Raw genomic sequence first — 17,279 nt, 5'->3', positions numbered from 1 at the left:
ATGTTTCTAGAGTTCTGTAATATTTTTTAATTGGGAAGAGTTTTTAATGAGATAATTAATGCCAACAGCACTTCATGCAACATCACTTTAACGAATGCACTTAGAATTGCCACATGAATTTTGTAATTTTGTACAATTATCATCAACAACTTCATGCCAAATGATGTACCATTTTGATATGCTGTAAGGGTTTTGCTGCTAGTATTGGGTTACCCTGTAGAAGCTAACACAAAGATGATAAAGAGGAGACTGTCTTTGTGTAGCAACTTTTATAATAAGCAGTTATAAATTTTGATATAGCAGGGGAGAAGGGATTTACCAGACAACCAAGGATTCATTCACATTCAACTAAAATTTAAATTTTCTTGTTGTAGTGGAGGAAGATGGTATTGTGATTTTTTTTTTTTTTTCCCCCCAAAAGAGACAAAAAAAATTGTGTTTTAGGGGTGAGAGAAGAATCTTCCTTAGAATGTAGAATATACATTTTGAATAAAGAGTTATGAGAAATACCCTGCACTAAAACCATGCCATCTAGGAGCAAATGAAATAAACATAGAATGAAGCCTGAGACTCTGGCAAACTGGCAGATCACTACTCTTAGGCCCTGAAGGTAGAGGAGCTAACAAAATTACCCATTGAGGGCTAACTGCAAACACAAATAGAACTCAAGATGTAATAAGAGCCTTATCCCTGTAAAAGCGAAGGCATGAATGTTGATCTATCCTGTGACATAACTTCTTTAAGTAAATGGTTCAGTTTCTTGTCCCAGCTCCTTCCACAAAGTTTTGAAATTTTTTAGGAATGTTTACAGTGAAAATCAGTATCTGGACCCAAGGATTAGTTAAATAAGATTAAAAAAACTGCACTTGTAGTAGTAAACAGAAAAAGACAAACCACATTCTATCTTACATCTTCGATCTACTCTGAAATTGGACCAGAGTGATTTTCTTGTAGATCAAAACACAGAAAAGACCTGCTCCATTTTATGATCTGTTGCACTGTGACACCCAAGGACAGGAGCGTTGCAGTGACAGTGTTCCTTCTGTAATGAGATCCTCCTGATATTTACTTCCCCTAATACTCTTATTTATACTAGGTTTAAATGCCTAACTTTATAGGTAAAACATGTCATCTGCCCAAGAAACAAGATGAAGATATATCTAAGGAAAGGGTGAGAAAGAATGTATGGTAAATAAACTTGTGTACATAAATGCTAAAAAATACTTGAGTATTTTTACATAAAACTTAAACTTGATTTTTGTATGTGATGTGTCACTGTGGCCTTTTCTATGCACTCCAAAGAAAGACATAAAGGGAAAAAGGGAAGAGAGAATTGTATATTTTAATTACTCTGATTATTCGATCAGTTAATGTTTTGAAAAAGTCTTTAGACTTTTTAAATGCACAATACAAAGAACAGGCACATTTGCTTTTATGAAGGAGTTATGTGTAAAAGACCAAATCCATTCCCCCACAATGGTGGTGTGATATGGTAAACAGGAGTATCTTTGGTCTGACGTGCTGAGGAAAGTACTACTGATTTCTCTGAAGCAACGGTGAGGTCATGATGTTCAACTACCTTTTTTCCCCTGCAGTATACTTACGTTGACAGCACTTTCCTTTGTTCCTGTTTGCACTATTTTGATAAGCGTTTATCATTAGTATTGAGAAATAGAGAACTTCTTGTAGATACCACTTTAGAGCCTGTTAAACAGCAGCCTGAAGGGGCACAGTAAAGGAACCATTGTGTTAGTTTGCTGATCAAAGAAGTAAGCACTTTTGTTGTTTATTTGGTACTTTGGGCACAATTGTGAATGTTTTCTTTCTTGAGGTAACTTGTAGAAAAAGTAGTTATGATGCTAGTTACTATGTAATGAAAATAACCCTCACCCATGTTCTTAAACTCACCCTGTTAAGAGAAGTGTTTGAAACATAACAAAACCTGGTTCCTCTCATCTTCTGGTTTGGCTCATATGCCCAAGTGCTTTGCCAAATAACTCCTAATTTAATGGACAAAAAAAAAAAAAGTATTGCTTACTGTCCTTTTCTAACAACAGTAATAAGTGGGGAAAATTCTTTACAAATTCTCATGTTTTGAGATGTTTTACAGATGTTTATATTTTGAGCATTTTTATGTGTGAACCTGAAATGGAAAATGGAAATTAGTAGTAAAATCCTAATTCTCCAACACACATTAATATATACTTTTTATTTTTAAAATAATATTTTCCTTTTCTTATGAATGGCTGTAAATATTTTTTAAGGCCCCATTTCTCATGTTTGTTTCATCATACCCAAGTTGTCTGATCACTGGTAATTCTTATTGGAGTGAGCACAACTGCCTTAGTGCAGGTGAATAACCCACTTTATCTGAAATACACAGAAAGATTATTTAGCACTATTCTTATTGAAAGAATAAAGTTAAATAAAACACTAAACTGCTTACACTGGTTTTATTTCCGTGGAAGCAGTTATCAGAGCTAAAGTTCAGCTTATTAATCACTGGGTAAAAAAGCACATAGCACAAGGGCTGTGGTCACAATTAAAGCAGATAAGTATGTGTTAACATAAGAAAACTTCAGCAGTAATAAAAATCTTTGATGTATTTAAAAAGAATGCCAGTAACTTTCTTTTTGCAGTTGAAAAGATACTTTATCATGGAACATGGTTATACCTAGCTTTTATCAAGCTGCTCATGGGCTTACACAAGAAGGGAACTTTCTTCTGTGCCTTTTTTTTTAATCAAGGTGTAGTTGATTAGCACCTTGTGGCTCAAATTAACTCCAAAGCAGTTGATAAGGGCTTACAGCAAAACTCCTCATAAAATATGGGCAAAGATAATTTACTTCCAGCTATGTAACATTTACAATTAAAGCATGAGATGTATTTCTTGTAAGTATCATCTGAACTCTGAATTCCAGACCTCCAAAATCTGCCACTGCTGGTCAAAGGGCAGTGTTATTTTTAGCTACAGCGATGGCTGGCTGTGCTTCCTGGGAGAAACATCCTACTGTGCAAGACAACAAACGAGATCATTGCTTCAAAAACGTTAATATTGAAGATTGAAGATGAAGAGCAAGGAAATAGAAGCACGGAAGTGAAGTGCTTTTCACAGGTTGTGGAGCAATGGAGCTGGGAAGACATCTTCAGACTCTGTCTCGGAGCACAGGCTGTCTGCTGGACAGTAGTAGCTCTAGGCAGAAACTGCCCACCTTCAGGTAAATGCACAAAGGTTTTTGCACACTTACAATTTGACCTGTGAATCTGCCTTGTTGGTCTCCCTCTTGTTAGGGCAGAGCTTGCTCCTGTGGAAGTGACCTCTTCCCAGAGTGAGTGGAGCAGCATGGGGTTTGGTTCTTCCTGAATTTTGCCCAGTCTCTGAAGACTGTGTCATGGAGAGGTTAACCCACATCAGCCACTAGACCAGCCAGCATTATTTTTTTTTTAACACTGTTTCTGTATCAATAACTTAATTGGCATAGAAATCAACCAGAAATGCTTATGCATGAGCACTGTTGTTTGGGCCTGATGCATTTGTTGTATTTCTTTCCATTTTTTCCTCTTTCTTTAAACCAAATTCACCATCTGCTCATTGCTCTGGACATATGTTATACATCTAAACATTCCTGAAAGGAGGAAGTAAATTGCATGGCCTGGCAGTGATATTTTTTTGGTGTGGCTGCAAATAAACAAAGACCAAACATTACAATTTCTGTTGATAAAAGTTAGAATTACAATTTGGGTCCTTTCTGCATCCACTGTTGTATGAAGCACAGCGGGGTATGTAACACCCAGGTTCATTAAAGTTAATCAAATTAATTCTGTTGTCAAGAAGTACATAAAGTTCTTATTGACCAAATTAAACAGACTTTGCACAGTTTTAAAGCCAGAACTACAAGCAATATTAAAGAATTGAGCTTAGGAAAAACAGGAGATTAGCTACCGGAGAGAAAAATTCAGTTGTCATTCTAATGGACATTTCCCATTTAGTTCTGAAGAGTTTTAAGATCAGAGTTGACAAAGCAGTAGAAAAAGGTAATTTTCTGTTGATAGCAAATTAATTTGCAAATGGTGCATAGCATAAAAATGGCATTTTATAATGCTGCTATCTTGTTTTTATTCCCGTATGGTATCTTCACATTGAAAACTCCTGTGTACTCTATCGTAATATCTGCCAGTAACTAAGATTTTTAACAGAATTGAGGGGGTAGGGGAGGACACCAAATGAGGTTTTTATTGTGATTACACACTAATGCAACACAGAGTGCAAGTCCTTCTGGATTTCTATTTGCCAATGCAGAAGGGATCTATAATTATAAACAGAACACAGTTTTTTGTTAGATTTGCTCCTTTTCAGCATAAATAGAATAATTCACTCCAAGGTGGCTTTTAAGAAAGTGAAATTTCAGTGATACAAAATTATTATTGCAAAATGTGCTTGCTTTATTATGATGGTCCTTTGCATACACAGTTTTTGTTAGAACATATGAGAACAAAGATCTTTTTCCGCACACTTTGTCTCAGGTCTCTCATATTGATAGTAAGTATTCTGCTCTTGCTTTCTATAAAACTTCTCTTTTCAAATGTCATGTGTCACAGTTCCCCTTTCACAGATGATCTAGAACAGATAATTATACAAAAATGTGGTGCTTATACTCTATAAAAACTAGCAAGCTTTGTATGCATATTCAAACTTACAAAGTAGTTGGCTGATGATTTCACAAATACTCATGACAGAATGTCATCCCCATTAGCAACCAAACTGCTTTTTGTTTCATTGAAATGTCTTTATTTTCATAAACGTGATCTGGGTATTTAAAGAGCATCTTGTCTCAAGTGGGAGTATGAATTCTATACATATGTGGATAATAGGAGGGCATACTTAGCTAGGCTTGGATTGTGAGCTGCTTCGAGGAAAAGGGCTGGGTTCCTGACATTTCCATCTTGTTTTGTCTCTTGCAGCCACTGTCCTGCTTTGTACCTGTTCCGTCTCATACCAGCTTTGTAGCACTGATGCAAAAGCCTCCAAATCACAACACGCCACCACAGACAGGAGAGCCAGTCCAGCAGCCTTGCACTGGCACAAGCTGCTGGGAAAGGAGACCAGAAGGCGTCACTCCCTAAAGGGCAGCAGCCAGCTGGGCACAGCCATGGGCCTGAAAGATGCGGGATGAGCACTGCCACCGGCCCCACCACACCGGCACAGGGGGGACAGCCAGCACAGCCCCTAACACTGGGCACCACAGCCTTGGCAGGGCTGGGGCTGTTCCCCACCTCAGTGAGCAATAAACCTACAGCAGCCAGGGAGAGAGCAGCTATGCCAGCCTGGCCCAAGTACTTACTGTGCAACAAGCAGCTGGGGAGTCTCCTCCAGCCCCCAGGGACTCACTCTACAACTCCCTCCTTGCAACCAGGTTTCTCCCCCCATGCAGGCTCACAGCCATTACACCCCGCACCCATCTCACCTTGCAGGACCAGCTCTGCATCTGGGTGCTTCAGCACAAGCCTTCCCCTGCATGGTTGTGCTCAGAGGGTGAGACTGCCCAAGCTGCAGCATCCTGGGGAGCAGGGAGCAGCAGTCTCCTGGCTTAAATACTGCTGTGCCCGTGGCACACCCTGACAAGGCACAACTGGGGACAGCTGGGCTGCTCTCTCATCCTCCTGCTGGAAGAGGAGAAAGAGGCAAGGCAGGTAAATTGCTGCTGTGAGTGTCTGCTTCATTAGTGGACTTGCAAAAACTGCACCCAATGCCTAACCCATTCCAGAACCAGCCGAGTTTATACTGACAGGCTGTTGCTATTTCATTAAGTCACTCAGGATTTACAGGAGTTTGCTTTTACAGGAAGGACGTGTTTGTATTGATAATCCTGAGCCATCACAGCATTTAGGGGATGCCCTGAGGCACCTGCCGTGCTGGGGGCAGCACCTGGGGGCTGCCGGCGCCCATGAATGTGTCCCTGGGTGCAAGGGAAGGAGGAGATGGGGCTGGGCTCCTGCAGCCAGCCAGGCTGCCCGAGCCACGGGGCAGTGGGTGGTAGCGTGAGTCTGGCCAGAACCAGGAATCGCCCAACGTAATGTGTTTGCAGGCCTAAACGCTGGTGCAGAGTGCAGGCACGCCGTGAGATGGAGTGTTCCCCGCTGAGGTGTAAAAGGCTGTGGAGCATGCTGCTGTGCTTGAAGAGCAGCACTTGAAAGGTGGGTAGAGAGAAGTGAATATTACTTGTAGACAACTTCTCGGCAATCACCTCGGTGTTGACAGTGGCACGAGGCCACAGTGCATATCCAATTTTAGCATTAGGACTCTCTGGTATAAAATGTGGACAACAACTTAGCCAATTTGCAACCCACAGATTTAGGAGCTTGTATTTTACAGTGGGTCTGGAATTCATGTGTAAGGGATTTGCTTAAATGCTCAAGGGGACCATGTCATTTTTGAAGTCAATGCACAGAGTAATGATACAATGTCCAGCCTACATAAGGAAAGGCTGTGTGTTTTAGAACAAGGTGTAAATAAACAGTTGAAGTTTACAGTGAAACTAGTTTAGAAATTAGATACATGTGCTTGTGATGTAACTTACTAGGGGCTGTGATTTTTTTTTTTCTGTATAAACTACTTTGTGTTTACTGTGTAGGTGCTGATAATAAATTGTAACCTATTCCAGAGCCTAACTCTAACACCCATTGGCATGAAACTGTTTTGTATAAAAGAAACATTAAAACATAGAAATTTGAATTATCTATTAGAGAAATACAGGGGGTGGACTCCAGCAGGGACTGCACATCACACTGACACAGTGACAAAACAGAATTAGAATAGGAGGGGGAGAATGCTGTTAGTCAGCCACTGCCTTGGGCAGTTATTCACTGCAACCAGAGACATAAATTAATTTGTGCATGTTGTCACAGTCATGCTGGAAGTGCAGCAGTGCATGTTTGTTGTCATGACAATGTATTGCATGAAGCAAGTGGAGTTTTAATTCAACAGCTGCAAAGCAGGGAGACTGGCTAACTAGCTCCTGCTTTAATCCATGATCACTGAGATTGGCCTCTGTGTTTGCCACAGAGAATAAAAATTCAGCTTCAGTCAGTTGCAGTCCAGCAGGCAGTGAGTGGGGGAGACATGCCACGCCAGACCCTGATGTGACTGGGAGGTGTTTTATCATGAGGGCTGTTCAGGAGGGACATGTAGGCTGAGCAGCCTGGTTGTTTCTGACACCCTCCTCTGCCCAAACAAGCCACCCCTGTGTGTGACTTCAGGCTTCCTAAGCAGAAAAGAGGCAGAGATGGCATGTTTGGAAGTACACGAAAAGGAACATAACAGCCAAGGAGAGACAAGCAACTGCTGCAGTAAGCAGAGGCAGTTCCAGCCTCAAATAAAGACCTGGAAAGACTATGCAGGGAAGTAAGACTGAAGACACTAAAAATCTGTGAACAGCTGGAGATGAAATTGCACAGACCCATCTCCAGGGACCCAAGAGCATCTGACCAAGGGATATACGAGAGCATGTTAATGGGGACTATGCATCCCTGCCTGGTTTCCATACCTATGCATGGACTGAGGGAACTTTAGTCTGCTAGAGGGCAGTCTGTCTGTGCTGCTGACAGCTCAGCTGCCCCCAGTCCAGGTTTACCACTTTGGTGAGGCAAACACCATGCCGGGGTCATGCTATTGTAAGAAAAGTGCAGCTGGCAGCTTGAGCTAGAGGTGATTTTCTGTTATTAGTGACTTTGGAGGTGCCAAAGAGAAGGGACAGAGCTGATCCTGAAGATTGGGCCTTTGGAGATGGTTCATTCATTGCTCTGCTTTCACCACAGTAACTGTCTCAGAACCAGTCCCCTGAACTCACATGGGACATCTCCCACTGACCAAAGGTCTGACCCAGCCTGAGTTGGCAGCAGAACCCAGAAACAAACCTCCCCCATTGTAGTAGCAAACTATTTTCTATAACTTGCTGCAAAGGCAAAATTTACTTCTGAGAGGAAGGGCTGTTGTCTCCTCATGCCGATGATGCCTACTTTTCACTTCCAAGTTCTGAGTGTTAGATCTCCAAGTAAACATCTTAACGTGAGCACACGATGTCTGTCAGTGAATACAGCCTGTGCAATCCAATAATTTATTAAACTGTCATCTTGTAAAGCCAGTTACAAATTAAAAAAGACAGCAGAAGGAATGCTGTAATAGAAATGAGCAAAATTACAACAAATAGTAACGGGAGTTACATTCCCAAGTGGGTTCAAGCTGCCTGCAGCAACCCAAGAGCCAGAACACAGAGACAGTGGAGAGTCAGGACAGGGATAATCAAGGCTATTCTGATACATAACAAGATCTAGTCAGTGTACAGACCAATATAAAATGTTACTTCTCAGGTTGCCTCTGCATTCCTCTTCTCTCTTACTTGTAACCTGCTGATCTTTTCATGTGTTGTGACAAAAAAGGGGATGTTGGCAGGATCCTGCATTAAAGCTATTTAAGGCAAAAGTCCAGTTGAACATATGATACACAGTAGTGGCCATCCTCTTAGGCTGGTTGCGTGGCAAGTGGACAGAGTGTTTGCACATGCTGCAGTGTAGCGGAAATGAGAGAAAAGCACAGATTATGTACAGTTTTTTTCTTCTTGTACTGTCAAACTCAAAACTACAGTGTTCTGCAACGCAGTATTAGTGACATGGTACAATTTGGTGATGAATTTGAACAGAACCTGTTGCATAGTGACTCCTAGTTTTCTTTTCTATGAAATGTCTGTTTCATAGCTCACAGGCCTTAGCTGACACTTCTTCAGAAATGGAGACATCCAATTTTAAACAAATAAGCAACAAAGCCCACATTACAACCAGCTCTTCAGTTTCATTAAGACACTGAATGGGCCTTTGCATTCTGGGATCCCAAGACTAGAGAAGGGTCATAGAAAATGGCCAGCCACCAGGTTTCTTGATTGACAATGCAACCAATTTATGATGTGACTGATATCGAATATTGTTTTAAAAAATTAAATCAAGTTTCTGAAATCATGAGACCGAAGGTGACTGTCATCTTTCACTGAGGGAAAAAGAAATCTGCTTCTTCAAATTGCAAGTAGCTACAAAAAAATCTCCAAGAAGCAGTTGTTTTGGCAAAACAGCACTGTTTTTCAAGTTTTGTTGATGAATAGGGACCTAGAGGAGACTGGAAGGGGATTTGGGGATTCAGTGATGGGAGCAGTTCCAATGAGAATTTGGAGGAGGATGAAGGGTTTGGCAACTGCTTACAGGAGTACAGAGGAAGTGAAATTCTTGCCTATAACCATTTATCTAGGCACCTATTCACTCAGTAGGAAACAGTTCCCTTAAAAAGTTCAGGGATCCCAGTCATTCTAAAATACCATATGGAGAAAGAAGGAACTCAACACAGGCAGGCTGCTCATTATAAAAAACCCTGACCTCCATCTAAAACCCAGAGTATGGGAAGAAGAGCTCTTCTGGCAATGCAACTAAATCCCTCTCGCCTCATGGGCTGTATAGGGGGAAGGTAGTAATTAATTTTTAGGCAACAGGTGTTGCTTGGAATGTACCCAAGATGGCACCTAATGATCTATTTCAGTGGTGCTAGCCCCAAAGATTTTCTCCTATGTTGGAGTATGTAGAATTTTAACTTAAAATGCTGCTTTTTACAGTCATGTACCTGTGAACTTTTATTGGAAGGTAAAGAATCACCTTGGGTGTTTTTGTTTGTTTGTTTAATGCTTTCTCATGTAGGGTTTGACCTCTTTAGTTGGACCACTTGGCTTCAATTATACAAAGTCATTTTCTTTTAAGACCAGATCAGATCATTAGTATATCCTGAAGAAAAACCCACAGTGACTTATATTTGTGTTGCTTGCAAAATAAATAGAGAACAAATATTCTTTTAGCAGACCATGCTGCGATCTCATGATCCCAGATGTCTGAATGCTGGAAATTCATAAGGAAGCCTAAGTGTGCCTCCTGTAGCACAGGAATTAGTCTTGTGAATTTTTTTGCCAGTATGACAGGTAATGGTGGAAGCAGCAGAGAAGACAGGCAGGAGGAGGAAGATGATTCTGACTTTGCTTCTTTAAGGTTCATCAAACAAGCAAAAGGAAAACAAGTTTTGGGTTATTAATATTTAACAACAGTTGTTGTTTAATGTCTTTGGGCAGAGGTGCAAATCCTATGGTACTGTAAATATCACTTCAGTTTTTAAATACAGTAGTCAGTCAAGTGGAGTTCTTAAAAAATATCTTTGCTACACTTGTGCTGGCAAGTTGCAAACACCAATCATTAAACTGCCCCTCTGTCATGGCAGTTCATTTGTATCACCTAGTCCAGATGCTAGCATGACTGTCCACACTGGTGGCTGATTTGATGCTGCAGCGTTTCTTCACAATCATGTTGATGTATGCTTTCATGATCTTTATTATCTCACCCACCTAGAGAGAGAAAACAATAACAGAGGATAAGCACATTAAAAACCTAATTCCATTGAGGCATACCAAACATTTTTCAGAAAAAGATTCCCCTTGTCCAAAGTCATGGCACTATAAATTTTGCATGTGATACTAAACGTGAACATGACAGTAAGGAAAGAAATGCTTGACAAGATTGTGCTCAGTGGTAGTGACACTTAAAAGGCCCATAGCTCCAAGAAAAGCAACTTTAAGGCTACTAAACTTTTTTGAGTTTGTGAACTCCCTATTCATATACTAGAAGGGAATGAAAAAACCTAGCACACTCACAAGCACCCAAAATTTGAAATTCCCAGTGCACTGCAAGGCCATTCAACCTCCTTCAGTTTCTAACCAGCATCATTGTTTTCTGTTTATCCCTGTATTCAAGAAGAGGTACCATGGCACTTTAGGCATAAGCTCCCTTCATCTTTTTCCATGGCTGTCCAGTCCATTCAGCAAGAATTCTTGCATACAAATTTGTCTAGTCAATGGAAATTAGAGCTTTACTGAAGTGTTAGTAAAACTGCACATACAACAAGTCTTGTGTTTTCATATACCTGGGATGTTTCAAAGAACATTTCTCTCTCATCCACTGTAATTTTGAAGGTGTTAGGCTGCGGTGCTCCGAAGAAAACAATGTGCTCATACTGGAAAGTTTCTAGAGGCTTAGGTTCCCCTCGTTTGTAGACAGACACATTCTCTGTGCTGACTCCAAGCCAAAGATCATTTGGAAATCCACCCTCCTTGCACTGCAGAAAGAGCCACATGAAATTTTGCATAAATTCAATGGAGGATCAAATCCTCTTTGATTCGAGGAAAAGCCCTCGATTTCTGGCTCCTGTGAGATATTTCAACTCTTGACCCCAAATAGAAAAAACCCAAATGTCTGCTGAAGGAATCTTATAGGCACTCCTATTGCAAAGATTTAGAAGTCACATGTCTGAGTCAAACACTAGTTGAGTAATAAATAATTGTAATACCTAACACTTCTCATCAGATTTCTAGGTGATTTAGGAAGTCAACATTCCCCTCATTATTTTACAGATAATATGGTGAGGGCAAGCAATTTCCCATGGTAATCCACCTAGGCAGCAACAAAACTGATAAAATTGGAACTCTGGATTCCTACTCTAGCAGACTAAGTAGTGGTTTAAGTGACCCAGTCTGAGAAGGTTCTGTTGCACTGCTGCAGAACAGTATTGCACCTTTTGCCAGTAAGGACAATACAGCTTCATTTTAATTCCGCTTTCACTCGCCATTACCTTCTTAAGCTCACAAAAGTTTCCCAAATTCTATTGTTCTTCTAATGAAGTGAATATTTGTTGTCTCCCTTTATTTGGGGTGGTGAAACACTAAGACAGGTTGCCCAGAGAGGTGGCAGATGCCCCATCCCTGGAAACATGCAAGGTCAGGCTGGATGGGGCTCTGAGCAACCTGACCTAGTTGAAGATGTCCCTACTTATTGCAGGGAGGTTGGACTAGCTGACCTTTTAAAGGTCCCTTCCAACCCAAACTATTCTATGACTTACCAGGACACACCAGCTTGCTTGCTCTGTGTTCCCTGCATCACATCTCTGTGGGTATGTGGTACTGCAGGCTTACCCTAAACTTACTAAGGCAAAATGCAGCAAGTTTCTGAAATTTCTTTCTGCTGCTGAGCAGTGTAACACACATGACTGTATATGTTCTCCAGACTGATGCCTCTCCGTGGCAGTAGTTACACATGAGTTTTCACATTGCTCACCTCAACATCAAAGAGGGTTGACCCATAACCTGGCCACTCCTTTACAATGGACATGTATTTCACCATGGCCTGATGCTGAGAGAGTCCCTGCAGCTTGGTCCATTTCTGTGCTATGCTTGCCCGAGCAGCTGAAAGCTCTTCCTTTACCCACATCTCCATCATCTGCTCCTCTTCTACCTTCTGCTTCTTTACAGAGCCTGTCTTGAAGCTACGTTTCAATGTCCCTTCAAGGAAGCTGGTCCGTCTCCTTTCCAAAGTATGACTGGTAGTGCCGCTGCTCTTTGTTGAGTGCAGTATTTTGGATTTTAGTCTGTTAACTGGGTAGATTCCATCAAGGGTCCAACTTATTTTAGAGTAATCTCCATGAAGATACTGCAGCCGTAGAGCTGCTAGGCGCTGCAGAGTGTCCTCTGGTGCAGGAAAATGACCATCTATGAGGCTTTCATGAGCCTACAAACAAACACAAAGTCCCCCAAACTCATTAGAAAGCAGAAGCACACTTTATTCGCAGCTGGGCCCATGTACAGATTCCTATGGCATCTGCCCAACCCAGCAGGAAAGACATAATTCAGGAGGTCAGAGTAGACATTATAATAAAGAAGTCAAAGTCTGAAACGGGTCAGTGTGGGCAGAACACCTCTTTCTGCAAGCCTGGACAGGACAGCGATCTCTGAGGGGCCCCTATCCTGTACTGAAAGTCTTACAATGAGGACTTTTTAGGTCAGGAGCAGATGGGAGAGACTGGAATTGAAGCAACTTGTTTTGTCCTGTACCAGTTACAGCTCCTGTGTGGCGATTATATTCAACACCAGCGAGTTAGATATAATAAACTCAAGACTCTCAACCTCAGTTTCATTGCACACCAGCACCTCCCACCTCTTCCTCTTTCACCTGATGTCTCCTCCCAATCTTCTTGCTTCCCATCACCTGTTTTTCTACGAAATATATTTATCAGGGGTTTTTGCTACATCCATCTAATGTCTGGATAACATCTACTCTCCTACTGTTACTTCTCTTCCACCACTCCGCTAGTGAAAGCTGTGTCAACTGAAAGCCTTGTCAACAGGGAGCGTGGTACAATTGAGTTTCCACAGAGTACCATGATGTCTTGTTTCTGAACATTTCCTAGACATTCTGTAGTTAACAATACTTAATATTCATTTCAGGAAAGCCCTCTTAGGGAACCATTGTCTGTGTGATGTACCTGTCATCCATTTGACTATCAGTGAGTTTCAGCTTTCATGACACTGACCCACTTTAACACATATTAATTTTCAACAGCTATAATTTTCTGATGCAAGATCAAAGTGTTCTAAAGATGGGATTAATTACACAGCTGGGTACTCCAGTCAGTTTAGTTTTGCATCCCTAATTGCAAGGTTATTTCATGACAGTGTGATCTCTGGCCTAACCAGCATCATTGTGCTATGGAGTCTAGTGACTTAAAAAAAGATTCCTCGGCAGATAAGTAGTCAACTACATTCTCTTCTTATTTTTCTGTAGTAGTCTTCTAGTCCTTCTCTGTTAATCAAAAGAAATTGCCCAAAAGATGGGTTTTTAGTGAATTCCTGTAACACTTCAAGGATGTGCTGTTCTTGTAAGCTGATATACAGATGGGTAGATTTGCAGTTTTCTTTAGACCTATGTTCTGCAAGCAGCTACTTTTTAATTATTCTTCTTGAATAATTATTAAAATGTCTATATCTTTTAAAATTAATGATAAATTTTAAAAGCATTTTATTGTCATTGGTCTTCCAGTTTTTTGAAGACCTTGTTCATTTTTATTGTTTCTGTTCCAGTCCTCCTATTTCCCTAGAGAACTTCACAGTACAACTTCCCTTGCTTGGTAGATTCCACGCAAAAATCCAACATGCTAAATTCTTCTGTTCCAACCAGCATTCCCACTTCTAATGCAAAGATAAGCCAGTTTTCTGTATACTGTTGTGTGTTTTGGCCACTCTGGAAACCAAATCATTCTCCCAGAGTGAGCTTACCTGCTCAAACATGAAGGCAAACTCCACCCCATCTTTGGGAACATTCTCAACATCCAAGAAGCAATAAAGCTTAAAATACAGCTGCCACTGTCCTTCCTCTTCTTCTTCTTCAGAGCCAGCAAGTCTGTAAGATAGGAAGAGAAAATTTTGAGTCAGAAGTTCTTATCAGATATACTTGATAAAAAAAATTAGATCGCTGTGTCTAGCTAAATGCAAGAGTTGGGGGCAGGACACAAAGTAACCCCCATTACAATGGCATTGCCTGCTTCTTTCACAATTTCTTGCTTTCTTTGTATGTGTAGCCACAAAATCACAGTCCACAGCAAGAAATTAGAGCCGCATTTCTATGCCCATTCTTCTATGATGAAGAATGCTTCTTCATCACCAAAATAGGTGTGAACATGGTTTTCTACCCAGGGAGAAAGAACACTTGAACCTTGCCAAAGAGACGTTCAAACCAGAGTGAACGGTTGAATCACTGCTGCTGCTTTGGATAAAACTACCTGACTGTACTATCACTTAACCCAGGGTTACATCCAACTAGGAGTAAAGGTTTTACGAAACATTCTTCTACCTCTCAAACTTGGCCAAGATATCAGCCACAATCACCCGGCTCTCAATAGCACGATCCACGTGCTGATTATGTTCAAAGAGCGCAAACATATTACGGCTGTCCTCCATTGCTAAACCTCGGATCAGCTTTTCAACCACCTGTAAAATCAGAGAGAGACAAGTCACAGAGTAGGTATAACATAGACTTTCACAATGGAGAATCAGTACTTCTTCAGGACACTCATCATTTCATAGACCTCCATCACATTTCTCCCTTAATTACCTTGTTTTCAGATTAAAGAATTCTAACCCTAAAAGATCATTCCCTGCAATGAAGTAATTACTTATATTTGATCATCCTCTCAATCTCAATTACTCTTTTGAAGATGGAGGAATTAGAACTCTGCACAAGATACAGGCACATAATGGATTTAGATGTTATGATGATATTCTCAGTTCCTCTAGTAACAATTCCACTCTTTACTACTATTTTTACCTCTGTTTAGCACTAAAGTTTTCACAGACATGCCTACTGTAACCTGGATTCTTGTTTCTGACCTGTCAACCATTAAGTTACTGATAGAATATCCCTTCCAGAAGGATTATATTGTGAACTGGAATTTCAATTTGTCCAGAAAACTGTTTAGCAAGTCTTCAGAATTATTACCTTTCCAATGGGTAGAACACCAGAAGTGTTTAGATTTTGCAAAACAATTATTAAGTGATATTCTACAACCCAGGCATAGGTCTTGCATAATTCTGAACCTGCAGAATAAGCTGAGTTTTCCCTGCAGACGTTGCAGACACAGCAAAAAAAATGTAACTAAAAAAAAATGAGAAATCCGAGATGAATGGGAAAAAGGAGTCCCTTCAACTGACGCAGTATCCAAACACAGACATGTGCTTACATCTGGTTAATGCTACTAATGCATTACCTCCCCAGCGCTTGTGTGGGAATTGATGGTTATTTTACAGGAGCCACCGCCATGGCAGTACACTGTTGTGGTCATTTCTTCACGGGTGAGAAGAGCCTGTATTTCCTCCTGGGAGGGCACAAACTCCCTTGTCTTTGTTCTCTTCAGGGAATCACTTATGAATTGCGCATACCTGTCTATTTCTGAGCCTGGAAAGAGGTCTTTTACCCTAATTGCAAGGAAAAGCAAAAAAACCTATTACACAGTGAACCAGAAAGCATGCATGTTACCATATAACTTGGACTACTGTACGTAAAGAATTCAGTAGAGACAGTGATGTCAAGTGCAGGCACGGGAAGAATGAGCCTTGTTATTTCCTAAACCACACAACCTGCTTTTACTGGTCATTCCAAAGTCACTTCAGTTGCATTTGTCAGCGACATATGGACCTGTTGGAGTGAGTCCAGAGAAGGGCCACAGAGATGGATCAGAAGGCTGGAGCACCTCCCATATGAGGACAGGCTGAGAGAGTTGGGGTTGTTCAACCTGGAGAAGGGAAGGCTCTGGGGAGACCTTATAGCAGCCTACCAGTACTTAAAGGGGGGCCACAGGAGAGATAGGGAGGGACTTTTTATAAGGGCATGTAGTGAGAGAACAAGGGATAATGGTTTTAAGCAGAAAGAGGGTAGATTTAGATTAGATATTAGGAAGAAACTTTTTCCTTTGAAGGAGGGGAGGCACTAGAACAGGTTGCCCAGAGAAGCTGTGGATGCCCCATCCCTGGAGGTGTTCAAGGCCAGGCTGGATGAGGCTTTGAGCAACCTGGGCTAGCGGAGGGTGTCCCTGCCCATGGCAGGGGGGTTGGAACTAGATGATCTTTAAGGTTCCCTCCAACCCAAACCATTCAGTGATACTAAATAAGCAGTTCAAACTTTCAGGAGTTTAGTACCAGCTGAAGATAGTAGGATTGACTATCTCAATTTCCAAAATTGAGATTAAAAACTATGAAATAAAATGTAAACTTTAAAAAAAATTATTCTTGTTTTTTTTTAATTTGGTGGCTGTGCTTGAGCCACTTTTACAGTATTTTTCAGAATCAAGAATATAGCAAGTAGGTACTTGTACGTGGTTCTCTTCCCTCCAATGCCAGCAGTTCTGAGTATAACATTACCTGCAACTCCAGTGACAAAAACATGAAAAGGCAACATGGAGTATTCCTCAGCATCTCTTAGAACTAGGCCCTGGATCTAGCTATTTGGTGTATTGGCACAAATCTCACCTCACTCTTTCCTAGCTCAGAAGGAATCAAATAGATTTTATCAATCTTTCTCATAGTAAATGAATGGAGTGATGCTACATGGCTGCAGCTCAGCCCCAATGTGGACTGCTTAGGAAAGCTGCATTAGATACTGAAGATGAATTGGGAAGGAAAGTAAATTATTTAGTTCATGAAAATTGGAGGTTAAAGCAGATTAGAAACACTAATTATAAGCATTATGTGCTTAGTTAAGCAAACAAATATTGAAAAATTATAAATTGGATTTACAGTACATCTACTGCTCCACAGTACACATTTTGCCTGTGGCAGCTGCGAGGTAGTACATAATTCAATGTATACAAACGTCCAGTCCTC

The 17,279-nt window shown here is 40.9% G+C and overlaps 1 protein-coding gene across 1 annotated transcript in view; it reads right to left on the bottom strand.

The window, feature by feature from the left end:
* Positions 1–10,053: 10,053 nt before the first annotated feature.
* Positions 10,054–17,279, bottom strand: part of LOC104459582 (unconventional myosin-X-like) — a gene marked incomplete at its 5' end in the record, with an annotated part of 33,584 nt that continues 26,358 nt past the window's right edge. The window contains 6 exons of the mRNA XM_010074490.1: positions 10,054–10,424; positions 11,000–11,191; positions 12,187–12,636; positions 14,181–14,304; positions 14,755–14,891; positions 15,668–15,875. Of these exons, the coding sequence (XP_010072792.1) occupies positions 10,311–10,424; positions 11,000–11,191; positions 12,187–12,636; positions 14,181–14,304; positions 14,755–14,891; positions 15,668–15,875 (1,225 nt within the window). The remainder of the gene's footprint in view (positions 10,425–10,999; positions 11,192–12,186; positions 12,637–14,180; positions 14,305–14,754; positions 14,892–15,667; positions 15,876–17,279) is intronic.

Source organism: Pterocles gutturalis, unplaced genomic scaffold (genome assembly GCF_000699245.1).
Source record: "Pterocles gutturalis isolate BGI_N339 unplaced genomic scaffold, ASM69924v1 scaffold22877, whole genome shotgun sequence".
Classification (NCBI taxonomy): Eukaryota; Metazoa; Chordata; class Aves; order Pterocliformes; family Pteroclidae; genus Pterocles; species Pterocles gutturalis.
The sequence above is the reverse complement of the archived record's forward strand: the minus strand, read 5'-3'. Positions and strand labels throughout refer to the sequence as shown.